The 21,474-nt window shown below is 29.8% G+C and overlaps 1 protein-coding gene across 2 annotated transcripts in view; it reads right to left on the bottom strand.

The window, feature by feature from the left end:
• Positions 1-435: 435 nt before the first annotated feature.
• The window catches only part of LOC139516595 (E3 ubiquitin-protein ligase TRIM9-like), a 64,031-nt gene continuing 42,992 nt past the window's right edge, over positions 436-21,474 (bottom strand). For both annotated transcript variants that reach the window (XM_071306787.1, XM_071306788.1), the window contains exons 4-8: positions 20,946-21,102; positions 17,144-17,283; positions 12,122-12,260; positions 9,178-9,402; positions 436-3,494 (exon numbers count right to left, since the gene is read on the bottom strand). In XM_071306787.1, coding sequence (XP_071162888.1) covers positions 3,196-3,494; positions 9,178-9,402; positions 12,122-12,260; positions 17,144-17,283; positions 20,946-21,102 — 960 coding nt within the window. In that variant the 3' untranslated portion in view covers positions 436-3,195. The remainder of the gene's footprint in view (positions 3,495-9,177; positions 9,403-12,121; positions 12,261-17,143; positions 17,284-20,945; positions 21,103-21,474) is intronic.

Raw genomic sequence — 21,474 nt, 5'->3', positions numbered from 1 at the left:
TAATCTTTCCAAAAAAGATGAACATGGACCAGGCTACCATAATCTTTATAGAAAATAATGACATTGGCCTGGCAACCATAATCTTTCCACAGAACATTACATGGGCTAGGCTATCATAATCATTACAGAGAACATAACATGGGCCTGGCTACCATAATACTTCCAGAGAACATGACATGGACCTGGCTACCATAATATTTCCATAGAACATGACATGGGCCTAGCTACCATAATATTTCCAGAGAACATGACATGGGGTTTACAGGTCTCAGTGGGTACTCCTATCCAAAATACCTTATATATAACTGCCTGCACTAATGTGTGTCTTTCGATATTTGGTTCTAGGGAAAAGAATGTTGCAGAATATACATTTTCATCCAATCACTTTATAAATTCCAGGCAATACTCATGATACACTTTGATGAAAAACAAATATCAATTCAAGATTTTTTATTTCTATTATAAATATTCAATTACAGCATTATACTGTTTCACATGCCATAATTATACTGTGTTGATATCCAATTCACATGTTATGTATAGATTTCTTAAATAACTGTCAAAACAAACAGTAAAACTAAAAAGCCATTAACAATTTGCTAGTTTTCAATTGCTCAATAAAAATATAAATGCTATTCGATTCCTTTGATAGAATCAGAAATGCTGTATTAAGTAACTACATTACTGGTAAAAAATCAGATATAAGAACTTTAAAGCATTATCAATACAGTTAAAAGGACTGTATCACATTTTATTGCACATTAATCATTTAAAGAAAAATATAAGGAAATAAGAGGTAGGTGTCTAAGAGACATCAACCCATCAACATATTTTCACTAAAAACATAAATATATGTTCATATGACATAATCAGTATAAAATGCTCATCACCCAGCAAGGGCTGTATAACCAGTCAATGTCGTTAAAAACTTCCATTTGCTGATAATGTGTTTTAATATTATGAAAAGAAGATCTAGTCAAGAAGACAGCAACAAAACTTGAAAATTGTCTGATGTTTTTGTGTGACTTTTAGATTGAGAATAGTAATAATTACAATGCCCTTGACATTAGCACATTATCATGAAATAAAATGCTGATCTTAATTAATGAGTTAAAAATGTTCATGAAAAAAGTTATAAATATTCATGAATGAATGAATTCCCTGAATGTTAAATGAAGCTGATTGTCTTCATGGATTTCATTTGTTTGGCTGTTTGAAAGTCAGTTGAGATCAGTTTAGGTCTCCATTCATGTCTGACAGCAAAAAGTATACTTTACTTGTCTAACATTGATAAAAATTCTATTAATTAATGCATGTCAATTTAACTCATTTTCAAAGTAAAAGTTTGTCATAAAAAATTGCAAAATATGTTTTACACTGATATGATCTTATATAGTAATTTATATTGTAATACTGTAACGCTCAAATTCCTTGAAACTCTGATATCTTCGTGAGTAAGAACTATGGACATTAAACAAAAGTGATATGTATAATCATGTATTTTTTTCAAAATTGAAAATTCAACCGCAAATTTTTAATAGTCTCTCGAATGAGTCTGAATTTAACCATTCAATTTAAAAATTATAGACATAAGTGAATCAATGCCTGGTTAATCTTGAATAGGATATGATTTCTCAGGATCCCATGTAGAGTGTCAGTAATTCAATTTTTTTTCTTATAGTTATACAATAAGCAATTGTTTTATCATGTTCCCATCCAATTATAAAGTCAATATCAAACTTCATTGAAATTCAAAACATGCATTTTATATGAAAAATCTAGTTTCCTGTACAAATCTCCAGGCTTTCATGTAATTTGAAAATAATTGTGATTTCGTATAAATCTACATTTAAGTATTAATTATAACGCAGTTTGAAGTAAGTCCATTTCCTTTGATAAAATGTCACGTAATCATGAATAAATCTCTTTTACCCTATAGATGAGTTTTCTAACATTAATATCTCATTAAAAACAAAATATACATGTAAATCAGATCAATAAAAGATTCTAACAAACAAGGTATTGTATCAGCTGTGTATAAAACAATAACCTGTTGACACAGAGATATGTCTTGCCTGTCAACAGAAAATTCAGGGAAAAAATCCCAATCTGATTGACAGCTAATTAATTCAATTTTGCTGCTGGAAAAGTCACACCTATGTCTTGCCTTCCATTACTTTTGTCACAGGCAAGACAAAAAGTAATAATAAATACATTGCACTGGCAAAATACAGACAACTCACACCATTAAAAGCAATACAAAACACAATCAATGGACTACTACCTAGCAGCATAACAACCAAATTAATTGTAGCACATGAGTATTAATAACAAAACTTTTACTCTGGCAAAAAATATTTTTTGTTCTAAAATTTATTGTTCCGGGGCTTTTAAAATGGTGGATAATTATTTTTCTACAAACTATAAATTGATAACAATACTTTTGAAAATTTGAAAAAGAACAAGGTTAAAATGTTTTTTTCTCAAGTATTGTTGGCTGTAAATAGTACCATATATGAAAAATTTCAAATGGCTACTCACTTTTTCTGACTTCTAATTCAATTTTAGTTCTATCATTACAAATCCCAGTATTGTAATAATGAGTAACAACCGCATGATGACAGATACCATAAGTTAAACATTAAATTCTAATAAAAAATATTGCAACTGTTAAAAAACGACTTATATGGCACCAAAAATGACTGTGATGAATATTTGTATAATTCACAACCTCATAGTTTGTATGAATGATGGTATTATAATACTGATAGTATGAAAACCCTTTCTTAAAAAAAATGAAATGAAATAATGTTACTATTCTGGTACTACAAACTTTCGAACATAATTGTTGTTACATTTTCATATATTTTTCATTTTTTATATAAATATCTGATGATCCAATAACAATTTCTGCAACTTTGAAAATGTATTTCTGATATTTCTAAGTAAGAGACTCTTGTCAGTTTCATCTCCCATTCACCAATAAAATCAAATTACACTATGGTGGAATTTCCATTGTTTACAATGTTGTTGAACATTTTGATGTAAGCATTCAAAAATATTTCCCAGAATGCTTTATATTTTTCATTATGAATCTTCATTATATAAATTATGCTGCCACCATAAGACCATTCTTAAAAGTATAAAGTCATAAATAACAACATCACAGACAAAATTATCTCCCTTTTGTAAAATTCATTCATTTTCAGTTTCACATTCAGGCGGTGGGGCTAGACCTGTCCTGAGTGTCACTTGAACATTTCTGTTAATACTGACTGCTGGGAAAAATACCCCTCGGAGATCATTAAATGCAATTGGTCCATGTGGCTGTTCATCCACATAATAACACATCAGATGTTTTTCAAGGTTCAACAAAATACCGATGACACTTCCGCGTTGTATACCTCCGTCGGTTCTGTTCCGATGTTCATCATTATGTAAGAACCAACTTCTACTGTCGTCAATATACATACTCCAAGCTTTGTCATCCTTACCTGTAAAATAATAAAATATAATAAAAGTTATTTTGTAGTTTGCAAATGTTCATCTACACAATTTGGTTTGGGACAATAGTTTAAAGAGAAAGAGTCAACAGTTGTGTTCTTGATAAAAACCTAGAACACAAATATCTAGAAGCAAAATGGTAGGAGCCAGTAATTAGCAATAGTTTACAGCAATGTGAGAAGTAACCTCTCTGATAATAAATAGTACTCCATTATTTAACCTGAATGGACATGGCTTAAACATCTAAACAATCTATTCAAGAAAGGGTAGAAAGGGATACCATTTTCAGTTACCTTATAAATATCTCCATCTGAATGTTCTTAAATGAGAGGAGTGACTGAGATTATCTTTGCTTAAACTGAAGTGTTAAACAGTAAATTCCATAGGCTCCTTAGCCAACAGTCCAGTCAGCTAAAATTGATATAGTTACATAACCAATCAATATATGTCTGTTTTATATTATTACAGATAACCTTAACCCTAAAAAGGTGGTTTTGATTATTTACCAATCTTAACAAAGTCTGTCTGGTTAAATTTATTCAATAATTTCGTCAATCTATGACTGTGAAACTTCTATTTTAGAATTTAGATTATCTTTAAGTAAATAGAATTGTGTTTTTATTAGCCACTTTTTAGCCTAGTCAGCTTAAAATGTTATTAATAAAATGTATCAGCAATTTATATATGTCTGCAAAATGTTACAATGAAACGCCCACATTTGTATAATTTGATACTCAAAACAGTAATACATAGCAGTCAAAAAATATATTAAACCATGAAAATAAAATAAAATATCCTGATAAACAGATGAAAGAAATAAACAAACAAATAAATATCTAATCTAAGCCAGAATATAATACTCCCATCTGATATTCATATGTGAACTTTCATTACTAGATTAAACTATGTATTGAAAGTAGCATAAAACTGCAATAAATGAATTACCAGCATCATAAGTCATAATTTGAAACATTTAAAGGTTAAGATTCCACAGAGTAATTGAACATTTTTTAACTATTAAACTCTGATTTTTTTTTCTGTAAGAAATTATTTCCAGTATCATACTGCAGGGTTAGGTAATTAAAAACTTTCTTAGAGTGATTATAAAGTTGAAATGAAATTGAGTTTTTACTGGTTGAGGAAATGATTATGTTTATTCTAAAAAAAAAAAAACTTTTGCTTCCAGAACACCTGGGTAGATCCTTACAAACTTAGTGAGGTTTTTAGTTGCCCAATCTTTTATTTTCTTTATAATGTTTTATGGACTGTTGTTTGCTGTTTCATCTTTTTTCTTTCAGTCATCAAGTTGTTTGTCTGATCTTTGATAACCTGATGTTAAGTGGTTGTCGTTTGTTGATGGGGTTCATAAATGTTTCTCATTTCTCGATTTTTATAAAGACATTTGGTTTTCCCATTTGAATGGTTTAATTTTAAACTAGTAATTGTTTGGGGTCCTTTATAGCTTGCTGTTCGGTGTAAGCTGAGTCTTTGTGTTGAAGACCTTTCTTTGACCTATAATGGTTTATTTTTAAAATTGGCACTCATACTACACCTTCTTTATATATCTATGAATTTTTACAACCCTTCCTTTCCCCTTTAGTAATAACAACTTTAAGTTTATCATTCCATTTCCTGAAATGAAATCCCAACTGCAGTTTTATTACTCTATTGTCAGACTTCATTTCTTGTTGAAATAAAAACAATGATTGCAATCATCAACAAAAATCTTTTTAATACTTATCAGATAGATAATATTTGATATTTTAAATACCAATAAATTGCTTCAGAAATAAAACGGGAAGATAAAATGTCAACATAAACAGATGAAAGAAGTAAACAGTGAAATAAAATATGAAATCTAATCTAGAATATATAATTTCTATACCAAACCCTTGTATGGACAGCATAATCAGCAATTTTATCTTTCGATTTTCCGATGTAAATTCACAACTGTACTTTAATAGCTTGATTTGATTCTTGTTCAAGTATTTGAGGTGCTAATTACTTGCGTAACAACACTCGTTAGAATTACGTAACTTTAATGATGTGATGAAATGTATTTTACATGTTCAACCTCTGTGGTTATTTAAAATCAACGGCAGAACTCGGCAATAGTGTGAATAAAGCAACTATAATACCAACACAAAAAGAAGAAATAAAACAAATCTTGTACGAATCCTTTGAAATGTTCTATTCATTTTATGGTAAAATGAACTCAATGCATTTAATCTCTTAACATTAAAGGAAGAATAAAGAAAACTATTTATTCTCTACTTTTGTCTTTAGGATGGTGAGCAGATGGGGAAAAGTTTTGGTATGTTTATTTTATAAATCTCACGATCTTTCAAAACTTAATAGCGATATAATTAAAACAGTAAAGGAACCATGATATATGGTTGAAATATTTCATATATAATCTATAAATAAAAGAGTACTTTAATAAAATTTAAAGATACTGAACTTTAATTGATTGACCATTTGTGCATTTCAAAATTCATTTCTTATTACGGGTCCTTGAATCCAAATATTGTACAATGCACATGATAGATATAAGAAAATGAGGTACGAGTGCCAATGAGACAACTCTCCATCCATGTAACAATTTATAAATTAAACCATTATAGGTCAAAATACAACCTTTAACAAAAAGCCTTGGCAATGGTACGTATTTCATTAAATCTTTAAATGTTTGGTTTTCATAAAAGATAATACAAGCTGTTTATTAAACATAAGTATTACACTCTCCATGGATACTTTAAACTAACATATAGAAACAGATGGCTCTTGCAGGATATTTGTGCATACAGTGTAGGAAGTGTAACAAAATATTTAAGGAAACAACAACAACATATGCTAATTTGGATGCTGTCCAGATGATGAGGTAAAGTTTGACAAAGGTGTTTGCAGGGCACTTTGCACTTTATTACAATTGATATATATTTGTGGTAAATGTTAAGGAGGACTCCATTTATGTGCCACTGTAAGCTGATCTAAATTCTCAATCTTTATTTTTTTTTTATCAATTGTAGAAAAATTACAGTAGCAGTGTTTTTTGCATGGACTTTAAGCATCATGGTACTATATATGTTTTTAAAAAGGGTATTATCTTAATAGTCTATAAATAGAATGTATCAGAATTTAGTGCTATGATTGTAATTGAACATGGTGCTATTTCAAAACACAGGGGAGAATCCTCCTTAGATAACATAGAATATTTTTAAAAGTGTTTGTTAGAACTTCTATTTACTACTGTTCTTTTAAGTCCAATCATTTTTAATTTGAAACATATTCATCCAAATAGCGTTCAACTTTTTAACATTCAAAGAGTTGCAAATAACTTTTATACATTGCAAATATTTAGTAAAATGCACTTCCAAAGGGTTTTCTTAAAAATGGAATTCATTTAATGCTTTTCATCCAGAAAAAAAAATAAAAAAAAACAAAAAGATACTTTCAATTCTTAAATGAGCTTCACGTTTCTTTCATATTTCAAGTTATCACTAAAAAATTGGAATTTCGTAAATGCTTTTTTTCCAAGGAAATGAAAAAAACAAACAACTCATTCAATTCTTAAACGAGCTGCACTTTTCTTTCATATTTCAAGTTTAACTAAGAAAAAGGAATTCCGTTAATGCTTTTTATCCCAAGGAAATGAAAAAACAAAAAGATGCATTCAATTTTTAAACGAGCTGCACTTTTCTTTCATATTTCAAGTTTATTCTAAAAAATGGAATTCCGTTAATGCTTTTCATCCAAGGAAATGAAAAAACAAAAAGATGCTTTCAATTCTTAAATGAGCTGCACTTTTCTTTCATATTTCAAGTTTATTCTTAAAAATGGAATTCTGTTAATGCTTTTCATCCAAGGAAATGAAAAAACAAAAAGATGCTTTCAATTCTTAAACGAGCTGCACTTATCTTTCATATTCATGACATGAAAGATAAAACTTTATATCATCAATAAAGAACTAATTGACACTATGACAGAAGTGCCAGAATCAATCATATAACGAATTTCATCTATGCAATTATGTAAAAATGCATTTAGCGCTAGCATGAATATGTCACTTTTACTTTAAAAAACACCCAATATGCTGTGCATGAAATTAAATTTACTAGCTGAACTTGTAAGAACAATAATTTAATTATATGGTTAGAGAAACTAAAAGCACAAACGTATCTGCATATTTTTATCCCAGTCTGATCCATAATAACTATTTCAATGATACTCTATTTATACAAATTCAATAAAACAAATGGCAATGCCAGAGATGTATAGAATTATTAATGATTTACGGAGTGAACTTTATGTATTGTTTAAATTACCATTTTTTTCCAAATAAAAGTACCAATGGCATGCATGAACTTTCTTAATTTAAACGTGCTTTTGGATAAGAAAAAGGATAGACTTCTGTTTAAAAAGTTTCATTATACAAGATTAAAATTGACTTGATTCGAAACATAACAAGTACCATAAAATGTCTATGTTATCAAAAGTAAACTTCATTTTCACCTAAATAGAAAGCTATTTGAGGATTAGAAATTCCATGTGAATCTCTATTTTGACAAATTAGGTTTAAATTTATAGAAATTTTTAAGTCTTATAATTCTCTTACATCATTAAAATAATAAGGCGAAGGTCATTGTTCAAATAAACTATTTGTTGTCTGCTTAGCATGTCAATAAAAAGAAATGACCTTTTCCAGGGGTGGGGATCCAGGATTTTTGAAAGGTGGGCATAATTCCATAAAACTGGAGGAAAACTGCCAAGCTAATTTTTTTTTCTGACATTTCAGTACCTCATGTAATAAATAATAAGTAGTGAACACCATCTACAGTTTCTACACCCCATCCCCATGAAATTGCCACTGCTTTTTTTGAATTACCATTGAAAATATTAATCAGTAGATATAGGACTATCCCTGTAATATATCTACATACTTCTTTAGGAAGTCAACCCTATGCAATAGGAATTGATCAGACTTAGGTATCGTTCTTCAATAAAGAATTAATCATCGCTCAATCAGCAAGACACAGAAACTCGATTTTCATTAGCTTGCTAGATGTAATTACATTAAGGCCAGTAATTTCCTACAAGATGAGACTTTTAAGTAGTAATTAGTGTCTGGTATTTAGAGGTATGGCATGATCTAGCCATAACTTAAAGGTAATGGCCAATATACATCTTTCTCATTAGTAAAGAGTTACTTTTTGAACAACAAACTTACAAGAAAATGAGAAAAAGTCAAAGCTTTATAAATATTTTCAAATAGATCTTTGGGAACTTTGCATCTTTCATTCTTATCTCACTTAGATAATTAGATAAGGATGGAACCCAACATTCTTATGGGAATTAATGAGTAAAATAGGAACATACCAAGTTGGAATTTAAAATCTTGTCCAAGGATTAGTTGATTTATTTTGGTTTTTTTATGCTACTTTGAGCACATTTGGCTATACATGTACTGTGGCAGTTTTTATTTGTGTAGGAAGCTGGAGTAATCCAAGAGCCCTTCTGCAGGAAAACTAGCTTCCAAGTCCATCAAGATCAAAGTAGAATGCACCTTGCCAAAATAGGGTTTGAACTCAAACCTCATCATGTCTCAGGACAGAAAGCATTTTTTCGCATTCTTGTTGTTTGAAGTAAGCTCTTAATACCATTTTAGCCACTTACCTAACATAAAGCACTTTCCCACATCAAATCTTGCTATACCAATAGCTGGGTCTGTCTGACAGTCATATCTGTCAACAACTATCTCCCAGTAATGTACACCTTTAGAAAATCCTACACTTCCAAGTACAACTCGGTGGTCATAACTATTACATGTAACTGTCTGATTGTCATTAGAAAATAATATATCTGGATGTGCTGAGACTGGATCAAAGTGAAACCAGGCCACTGAAAATAGATAGCAATGAACATGTAGATATCAATGTGAAAGTAGGTATCAATGTGATATAAATATCAATGTGATATAAATATCAATGTGAAAGTAGGTATCAATGTAGATATCAATGAAGATAACATGTAGATATCAATGTGAAAGTAGGTATCAATGTGATATAAATATCAATGTGATATAAATATCAATGTGATATAAATATCAATGTGATATAAATATCAATGTGAAAGTAGGTATCAATGTGATATAAATATCAATGTGAAAGTAGGTATCAATGTGATATAAATATCAATGTGAAAGTAGGTATCAATGTGATATAAATATCAATGTGAAAGTAGGTATCAATGTGATATAAATATCAATGTGAAAGTAGGTGTCAATGTGATAAAAATATCAATGTGAAAGTAGGTATCAATGTGATATAAATATCAATGTGAAAGTAGGTGTCAATGTGATATAAATATCAATGTGAAAGTAGGTATCAATGTGATATAAATATCAATGTGAAAGTAGGTATCAATGTGATATAAATATCAATGTGAAAGTAGGTATCAATGTGATATAAATATCAATGTGAAAGTAGGTATCAATGTGATATAAAAATCAATGTGAAAGTAGGTATTAATGTGAAAGTAGAAAACAATGTGAAAGTAGAATACAATGGGAAAGTTGATATCAATGTGAAAGTATATACTCATATGAAAATACTGTTCGATATCAATGTGCATGTTGAGATATCCCTATGAAAGTAGATAAGGAAAAGAAAGAATGCATTCATTTTTAGTTTCAGGTGGTCTTCAAGGTAAACAAGGTCAAGCCATTAAATCTTAGCTAAAAAATTCAAAAGTATAAAAGAACTAATTACTTCTTGTCATAAGGCTGTTATGATCAATGGGTGTTAGTAAAATACTGCCAAGAAACATAAAAAATCACGAATCTTATTAAAACGGCAGACAAAATATTTGTTTTATCGAATTAATTTGAAGCCTAAACCATATCCTATAAAAATCAGAATTCCATCAACAATTTATTAGGTAATGTTATGAAAACGAAAATGTAATGGGCTTTATGACTCAACTTTTTCATCATAAAGATTCAAAGGCTGCCTCCAGTTAAAACATCTTCCAATGTTAATGAAATGGTTAACTGTTATTACCACAAGTTAATTTCCCTGCAGTTTAATTTAAACAGATAGTGAAGTTCCCCCAGGGGCTATAGGTACGGAATCTGACAAACTGTCAAAATCTAATCTAATGCTCTCCTAGTTCTGATTACTATTTAATGATCAAAGAATGAAAAGTTGTTTTTTCTCTCTCTCTGTTGTTATCATGATGTTTGTCTGTAAGTCTGTGAGCATGTCTGATTCACTACAATAAGGCTGTGTAATGAGCTATGCATGATGTGACCTGATAAAAGGAAATCCCTGGAAAACACACCGGGGATAGTGGCAATTCACACTTGCATGCATTGATGTGCACTTGATCAGATGCATAATAATGTCAATAAAAGCTACTTTGCCATTGTATTGAAAAAAAGTTTTCATAGAAGTGAGAATTAAACACATAAAACCTGAAATTTATGATAAATTCTGTACTTATACATAAATATAATTGACTTTCTTTTGCAATTTCAATGGCTATCAATACCAATTGAAACCAAAATATACCTAACTGATGCAAAGAAAATAGTCAATGATAATGAATATGTACCATTATATGATTACATATGTGGATGGACTATTCTTTCCAAGATAGGAGTCTTGGTTGTCACATAATAGTATTCTCAGCCCAAGTGTTGGAGGTCTTGAAATCAATCCTTAAATGTTTTTTGGGCTTTTTCTTGCCTTGCAGGTAGCATTTAGGAAGAATCATAATAACTGGTTGGCTAATAATGTATCAAAGTATGAAGATATTTCTTCCTGCTGACAGGTATGATCTAAGTTGACAAAATGTTCTTAGAATTGGCATATGGTTTGCTAAAATCTGACAATATTTCCTTACTAAAAAAACTTGATTGTTTCTTGACAATCACACCATGTCTCTATATTCTAATATATTCTTTTCTGGGAACTCAGAAACTTCATGCAACATGTCACAAGGGAACGATTGCATCATCAAAGCCTAAATACAATTGGACTCTGGGGAACCTGTGAATCATCAGACAGTTTGTAAAATAGGGTTTCTGGGAACTAAAACATTATAAAGAACCTTTGTGCAAAACCCTCAGGGAAATATAGCATTATAGAACCCTTTGTTAAAACACGTCTATGATTAGCAGTCACGGTTCGTTCATGTTTTGAATAGAGCTTCAAAGGTTTACCAAAACTTTCCATATCTATTGAGACAAGTATAACAATTTGTTTCATTTGATGTTTTAACCAATTAAAAAGAACAAACAACTGAGAATTTTCTTTGGAATCAAATATATTCTTGCAGATTTTTGTTTACACAGTGGACACATATAGCCCTTATGACTATGTCTAAATAATCATATGTTGAAGTCTGTATACATTGTATTAACACAATTTACCTTGCTAAAATTCAATTGATTAGCAGGCATCCTCAAGACTAGCAGTTATAAGTTAAAAACCCTTAAACTTTCTAAATAAATCCAGTGAATTGTAAGAATAAGAATAAGAACTCTAAATATCAAAATTCCCTAGAAAATAAAGTTGTGGGCAAATTTCAATCTTTGTGTGTTAACCTATTATCTTACATTCAGCTGTCTGGAGGCTAATTGGGTCACTGTAGTTACTTTCACCACAATAGTTTCCTGCTTTTACTCTTGCATAGTATAAACTGTTGAAATGGAGTCCATCTACAGTGCACATGGTCTCACGTCCAACATATACAACCTATAAAATAATAATTGCTACACTGTAAAAAACATAAATTTTAAATACAAAACACATGGTCTCACCAAAAAAAAAACCACCCAAAAACCTAAATGTAATAAATACTAGTAGCAAATATCACCAACAAACCATTATTCCACATAATACCAGAACTTCCACCAAACAAACAAATACCAAGGAATTAAACAGTGTAACAGAGCTCACACTTGACTGATCTTTATCATATGAACTCTATATTCATTTTTAATCAATATTTGTTGCTTCAGTTTTAAGTATGTAAAATTATTAAAGTTAAGAAAAGAAAACAAGATTTCCAGAAATATGCAGAAAAAAGTTTGGTAAAGTGTTGACAAATATAAATCTTGTTCCACACTATTCTAACATGCCACATTTTTGTACCTTTTATCTTGATTGTACAAAATGTACCTGTTTCCGTAGTAAACTGTAAAACTTTGTAAAACTATGTAACTGCATAACCCAGACACTAATAAATTCAACAATGAAATTTTAAAAGATATGTGAAAAAAAATTCACGGCAGCTGAGCAATAATTAATGTCATGCCATGATAAGTATCATAATCATCAAAGACAAGTTAAACTGTTTTTATGACAATCTTTTACACCTCCGATCGTTAAACCAAATCAATGATGTAACATGTTGATTACTTACTAGATAAACAAGGATAAAAAGAACGTTTAATAAGTAATTATGACTGACTTTTATATATTTCTTAAGATTTGATAGTATATCATCTACCACTGCTGCATATCAGAAGACATCAATTATCTGTGAAGAATTTATTTTAAAAACCTTCAATTTTTGACTTCAGTATATTGTGATTTACACAAACACTGATTGCATTTTTTGCAACTTGTGTGGTTTTTTTAATTAACTCAATTTGTATCATGGTTCGGCATCTTTTTTTCAGTAAAGACATTTGCTTCTAAGAATACCTGTCTAGTCCAAAGATTTCATTAGTTGTGAATTAAAATTGAAATAGTATTCCACACTGATAATTATAAATCTTTGAAGTCTAAACACAAGAAAGATTTATCTAACCCAACAAAATAATTGGATAAAATAATAAGATTTTCAAAAAGCATTAAGGCCTAATAATCAATTTTGTTTTTTGTTTCACATATGTTTGCCTTATATAAAGTGATGTCAACATAAATTACATTTCCTGTTGTGTCTGGTGTCTGACCATGAACTGTTATAGACTTTCTAGAAGTAACAACCACTGACAATGGATATCTTATTATGATAAAGACACAAATACTGCAGTCTAGCCCTTACCCGATAAGTATTGTTTTCCTAATTGTTCTTTCAAAACATAAGGAAAGAATAAGTAATGGGAATTTACTTGTTATTGTCCTTCAGATACAAAAATGAATGACTTAACAGGACTTCTATTCATTTATACAGACTACTGGCCATGAAAAGGAACTAAACTATATGGCCTTGAATAATTAACAATTTCCCCAATCATACAATATGCGTCAAAAGCCTAAAAAAGAAGAGGAAGTTGAAATCTGAACAGACTAACTGAAGTAAACAATATACTGATCATTCATTATTGTTTGTTAGTACCAATTTCCTGGATTTTGTTGGTACAGGTGACCCACAAAATAAATGTTCATGATCAAATGACAAAATTTATATAGGCATTTATGCAAACTTTGACAAAAACATGAAATAAAATATCTAACAACATGTATGTTTTTATTAATCCACAAAAATGGTTCCCATGAACATTAATGAATCCGTAGTTACCAGGATATGGTTTCCTTGCTTGGGACAACATTTCGTTTTGCACAAAATAAAATATCAATAGGATGTTTATCATCTTCTAAAATATCTGTTAGAAAGTAAAATGCTTTGATTGATTGATCTGTGATTGCTTTACACTGTATCAGCAGTAAAATGTTTTGAAAACATAATATCTAATTTTACAGTGACACTGTTCTCCTTTTAAGACACTTATGGTAACTGTTTAAATGCTTTTAAGATTAGTATTACAACAAAAAATAGTTTTTTTGGACACTTACTTTTATTATTGTAAAAATGCTTTTAAGATTAGTACAGCCACAACAATTGTTTTTTGGGACACTTATGTTTATTATTGTTAAAATGCTTTTAAGATTAGTACAGCCACAATAATTTTTTGGGACACTTATGTTTATTGTTATAATGCGTTTAAGATTATTACAGCGACAATTGTCTTTAATTCCTAGACACCAGTAATTGCATGTTGTTATTTCCCAATCCCTTGCAATTGCTCGCTCTTCGTTAATGCTTTTACAATTATTATATTTACTGCATGTAAGTTAAATAATATGGTGACAATTGTTCTTTACACATAGACACCATTAAAACATTTTATTATCCAAACCTTCAGTAACTCTTTGTCAATTAGTATATTCTTCAGCGATAAATCAGGTAACGATTGTTCTTTAAAGACATTAGTAAACTGTTTTGATTAACCAAACGTTTCCATTGCCCTTTGTTAATTAGTGTAAATAGAGAATGTTTAGATTGGTGACAATTGTTCTTCTCTACGAGACATCGACAATAAAAACATGTTTATCTGAAACCATTCTATACTATTCTGCCTCAAGTGCTTAATGGTGCCAGTGTTGATACAGCTTAATTTGCTTTTTTTCACAATGATATTTTTGCTTACTCAGCAATATTGACCATGTTGACCCTGATGTAAAACATATGGGATATTTTCATTTGCTTTTTTCACAATGATATTTTTACTTTCTCAGCAATATTGACTCTGATGTCGAAAAAAGTGGGATATTTACATTTGCTTTTTTCACAATGATATTTTTGCCTACTCAGCAATATTGACCCTGATGTCGAAAACTGTGGTATATTTTCATTTGCTTGTTTTCACAATGATATTTTTGCCTACTCAGCAATATTGACTCTGATGTGGAGAAATGTAGGATTTTTCATACATTCATAAAGATTCTTTTATAAAAAAAATTTAATCAATGAAAAGAATCTAGGAATTGACTGATATCTGATGGAATTTACATTAATAGATGTTTATTCTTTCTTCATTTCAGTCGAAGGCTAAACAAAAACAAAAATTGATTGTGAAATATTTTAGAAACCTTGTATAGTATAGACTAATTAAGACTTTGATAATTGTGAGAAAGTCATATTAATGAGAGTATATATGAATATATATGCAAATATATAAGAAAAGCGCACAAAGGTGAAATCAATTAAAATCTCACAGTGGACTAGTCAGAAAATGCTTTTCTGTAAGAAAATATTTTAATTGGAATTTTTATAATAAAATATCTAACAAATCATAGTAAAAAATTAGCAAATTAACAATAATAGTCTATTTAATCACTTTATTTTTCTTGTAATGTTTGTCAGCAGCATTAAAATCCACAAGTCATATCTATATGTCATGAAATACACCTTATCCCTAATCCCGGCTGACCTGGCCGCTTGAACTTTTGACGCATACAACAATCACTTTTCAATTGTGGCGTCAGATATTTTGTTTTATGACGTCAAAATTTTACGGGAACCTGCGTGATTTTCAGTAATGGCGGACAAATAGCGATAAGGTGTATAGTTGCCCCTTCATATGAGCACACAACAATAAATTAATAAAATTACATATTTTCATAACATATGCTTTCAAATATTTTATTCATTTAGAAAACATTGGCCATTTGAATGGAATTGGAATTATTTTGCAAGAGTGTCACACACTATCATACCCTGTGTGTTTGGTTTATGGGTGTGTTGGCAGCATTTTTTCCCCCAATACACAACAAACTTTTAAAATTTAACTAGAAATAGCCTTAAAATTTAGAAAGCTACAAAATACTCAGTATAAAAGAAGCTATAAACATAGTCTAAATAGTTTATTTTGCTGATTTTAGTTGTTGGTTTGCTGTTGCATATCTATCTATGCCTCATTGCATCCTTATTTTAATTTTATGTGTATTTGGATATGGCAAGGTCTCTATAGTTTTTCTAAAAATATTCTATTCCATTCTGTAGCAATTTGTCTTGGTATTTGAATTCATACCACAAAAAATGAATTCAATTTACTCAGCTCGATTTGATAATAATTAAATAATGATGAATGCATCAGAAAAAGAGAATATTACATAATTCAAGAGTTTTAAAGATGAACAATTTTTTCAAAAGCTTCAAATTTTAAATTTTAAAAATTATAACTGACAGAGATAAATAGATTTACTAATTCAAAAACTTTTGGCATGTACAAAGGATTCATGGGAAATCAAATTAAAGGAATACTTGAAGAAACTCTGATCATATTACCAATGTGATCTGTAATTCCAAGTTATCATGTTAAAACTTTCAATCATGCAAATGGCACATCCATTGTTGAATGAATTTAATCTGAGGACACGACACTCCTGGTATGTGGCTTCTGTCTTCGAAGGAATTTAGTCAATATATAAAGGAAGCCATTTCAAAGCTATTTTTTGTCTCAACTTCCTTATTTAACTTTTTTCCATTGATAAGAAATACCAATATCAAAGTTATTATGGTAGATCATGCACTTTTATCTCCCATAAATAGTATTTTTTTCTATTTTAGACAGCCTAAGGAAAAATTGGTCCAAAATTGGTTAATTTCAACGTATGCCATAGAATGCCAAAACAATTCAATCTTTTGTACTAAAAAGCTCAAATCGGAGAATGAGTGAAAAATCTGAAGATAAAATAGCCTTCAAAAAAACATTTGGTCTTTACTGCTAATTCATTACTTGAGACCTAAAGGTGAAATATGAATAAGAATGGCTGACTTCTACACACTCACCACATGAGCCTTCGTTATAGGATCATGGAAGAACTCATTTCTAAAATCAACTTACTCTAAAATCTCCGCCATTTCCATCATCAATCTCTAAGTAATAGTTGTCAACAATACTTTCTGAATGTGGCTGCCAGACTATTGTTACACTATTGTTCTCAGCACTACATTCCTCAGGTAATATTGTTGGCTTTCCTGGAGCTGTTAAATAGACAAAACATATTTATGTGCATTACTGATTCCAAAACAACTCATCATACTTTCATCATAACATTAATTAAAATGGCCAAAATTGTTAATTAACTAATGATTGTTTTGACTATTCAAAGTACAAAACTGATTTTATAAATAAAGCCGACAGATAAAAACTAAGAGGTGCTTGAAATAATTTCTTAGTTTTTTTTGTTTTTCTTTTAATTTGGCATTTATGAGATCCAGTCGCTAAAAATATACAGCTAATTATTTTTGATGAATCCTTCATTACTGTTAGTATACAAAAATCTGATAGCAAATAGAGGTGCTTGAAAGCACTTTGTTACTTTTTTTGGTTTTTATATTGCATTTATGAGTTCCAGTCACACTAAAATATATTTTTCTAAATGATAATCTTTGATCGACTAGTCATCTTACAATACTGCAAATGAATAAAAATTGATAGTAAAATTGTAAAGAGGTGCTTGAAAGAACTATCTTAGTTTTTCAGTTTTTTTCTTTTACAGATCCAGTAACAACAAAAAAAATAGCACAAAATCTCTCAGGAGTTATAATTGCATTTTAATTGAAATCATCATCTTCAAGCAACACAAGTGCACTATTGATCTGATATTTAAAGATATCAGAGAAGCTATCGAGTACTTGTACTTCAAAATAGATTTCATATTGATACACAAGAGATTGAGCTGTGAAGAAGGAATGCATAATTTTATTTGGAATTCTGACTATTTTCTGGCTGAGAGAAGCAATGCCATGCAGGGAAAACTCAGAATTCAGATTTAAGAGTACATGTACTTCATCTCAAATTTTAATTCTTATACACAAGCAATGGATTGATTATTTGGTGTTTAACTCCACTTTAACACTTTTCTGATATTTCTTGGTAGTAAGTTTTTACTGATGGAGAAAGCTGGAGCACCTGAAGAGAACCAAGGACCTTTGACAGAAAAACTGACAATCCTAGCCAAGAAAGATTGGAGGCGAGGAAACCTACCACTTGTAGGATTCTGACCTCTACCTCAGTGTTGACAGGCTAGTCATACAGTAGTATAACTACTTAGACCATTTGACCACTTATACCTCACTGAGCTGTGTATAAAGAATCCATATAATAATTTTGAATTCCAACAATTATCTGACTGAAACAACAAAAAATTGCGCCATGCAAGTAAAACAAAGGTAACAGACCATGCTTGAACTCGAGATTTTTTAAGTATATGTACTTTTATAAAATTTAATATTGAAAGAAAGGAATAGATTGAGCTGTTATCAAGGAATGTACAAAATCATTGGGAATTTTTACTATCTTCTGACTGAGGCAAGCACTGGTATGTCATGCAGGTTAAACAAAGGTAACAATCCACGCTTACATCAAAGATATTTGAATGGTTCAATAAAGGTACTTCATAACAAATATTATGTTGATTCAAAAGACCTTGAGGTGTTAATGAGGAATGACTAAAATTCCAACTATTTCCCTGACTAGACCAGCAGTCAAGCAGTGGTATGCCATACAGGTAACCAAACCATGCTTTTACATTAAGATTGAGCAATACCCTTATTAGATGCAAATTACAATGATATTGGATACATAATAATGCAAATGAAAGTGGTCATTCACATTTAGATATGATATGGGTTATGCAGTTTGTAAATAAGAACAAAAAGTTTACTGGCATTTTTTTCCTTCATTTGAAAATGACCTTTTTTATGATGAAATTTACACTTAAATCACAATCATAAGTCACTATTGCCAGATTTTTAAAGCACATTCATTATCCTGACTTCATACCAGCTCTATATTATCTTTTGAATTTTGAAACTTTCTAAATGAGATTTAAAATAATACCCAATCACAAATAATATAAAACATGAATGCATCATCATAGAAAGTATATCTATATGTTCAGATATTTCATAATTTGATAAAAAAAAGTCATTGAATAATTTAGAAAAAAAAGTATGAGAGATATGTATTTGTAGAGCAAAACTAAGGCATTGTATATCTTTATCCATAATGTGTCTAGAAACATTTTTTCTTCAATTAAAAATGTCTATTATAAAGCTGACAGTTTGTAATTTTCTTAGAAGGGATTGCATTTACTAGTGACATACTATTTCAGACCAAATGAATTCATATGTCTCTTCATCTATCTTTTTGTCTTGTATAGATTTATTTTTTTTGAAATTCTATACACCAAGGCTAATTTACCATACAAAGATAATGGAAACTTATTAAATAATTATCTAGAAGAATCATTTTCTATTAACTAGAGTTTGCTCATACTGTCTTTATCTGGACTCATCCCTCCCTTATAAAAGATAATAAAAAATGATAAAATAAGTGGAGTAACAGCTAAAATTGGAAAATGGAATACAGGAATTCATGCATTGCATTGGCAATACTGATTGGAAATAACCAACAGTTCATGATAACAATACACAACTAATTGTGTTCAAAATACAACATCATTCACAGACAAATATGTAACATAAAGTGGTACTCCATGCAGGCATTACTTACTTGTTGTCCCATCTGATAGATTCAAATTATAAAACATTTTACAGTCAGCTAATAACATATATTTTTAGTGAGCTATTGAGATATTTTTTGTGAGGTATTATAGTGGTTAGATTGTAGGTGTTTCTCTCTGCCTATTGCAGTTTTTCATAATTCTGATCCAGTAACATTTTGACTTTGCAGTTGGTTAAAATTTCTGACCAGTTGAAAGTTTGATTTGGAATTGGTGTTTCAGTTTGAAATAGTTGTAATTGTTCGAGAGAAACATTTATAATCAAGCCACAGTAAGATATTTTTTTTGTGAGCTACTAAAAATATTTTTTGTAAGGTTTTAAGATATTTTTTTGTGAGCCAATAAGATACTTTTTTGTGAGTTATTACAAAAGATGTTTTTCTTTTTAAGTTTTCTATAGAGTTAGTAAAACCAATTCAAATCAGTATCATTTGACAGATAAAAATTATACACAGTGGTCATTCTATTCTTAAAATATTGGATAAGTTCTTAACTATTCATTATATATCAAGGTTATTTTTTATCCCATGATGATATTAGCTAAAAGCTGTCTGTCTTCTATCTATAAGCAGTAATAGGAATGAAGAAGATTTTGCTGCTGAGATGAATTCAGGACATGAAAGTACATCAATACTGAACATATTTTTTATCTTGATAGATGAAAATAAACATAGCTGTATCTAATCACAAGTAAAAAGGAAGTTTTTATTAACACATTCTGATAGCGCCTTTGACAATTGCTGATTTAATGTCAAGGATAAATATTTTTTTGTGATTATCTAACCAGAAAAGAAACTGATTTGCTTGCTGTTGTAAAATGATTTATTTAATATTGAACTTGAATTTTGATCACATTAGAGTCAAATATTAGTCAACTGAAATTTATCTACAGAGAATGGAAAACAGAAAAATATTTGTATGGTTTTATCATTCTAAAACTGTTTAACTTAATAAGTGCCCATAACTTCCCTTTTCAAACAAAGAATTTGTAGTTCTTTATATCATAAAAATATATACATGTATATGCAGAAATTGAAAAGCTTATATTGAAGGTTATAGTGAGTTTGCCACAGACATTTTGAATAGCATCATTATAAGGGTGCAACCCTAGCTTACCTTTCATTTGGAAGAAGTTCATGGTTTGTATTGAATGTTGTACAGGTGTTGAATCTAAGGTTAGCTCAAACTCTGGAGAAACTCTAGGTACCAGCTCTATATCCTTGTTGAAGTTCTGGTTAGCCATATTAACTCTGCTAAGCAATCCATTAGAAACCTGAAATTAAAAAGTCATAAAATTTAGAAAAAAAAGGTTATAGATATATGCATAAGACAAAATATATTTCAACGTCCAACCATGTGTTTCGTTTTCTTATTTCAAGACTTATAATCATATGCAATTGCTTTCAAACAGAAAACATGGATAATGGGAGGCAAGCCATCCCTCACAATCTCACATAATGGCTGTTGAAATGTAATGCTATCAGGTAACCTTGACCTTTGACCTATGAAATTGAAACTTAATCAAATGCAAGCTCTTAGTATGCCCCATATTGTTTTTGATGAGGACTGGATTATGGTGAACACAAATCTTAATATCCTGAACCAAGTTGTGACTTTGACCTTGATCTTTGACCTCTGACCATGA

This window comes from Mytilus edulis, chromosome 3 (assembly GCF_963676685.1).
Source record: "Mytilus edulis chromosome 3, xbMytEdul2.2, whole genome shotgun sequence".
Lineage (NCBI taxonomy): Eukaryota > Metazoa > Mollusca > Bivalvia > Mytilida > Mytilidae > Mytilus > Mytilus edulis.
The sequence above is the reverse complement of the archived record's forward strand: the minus strand, read 5'-3'. Positions and strand labels throughout refer to the sequence as shown.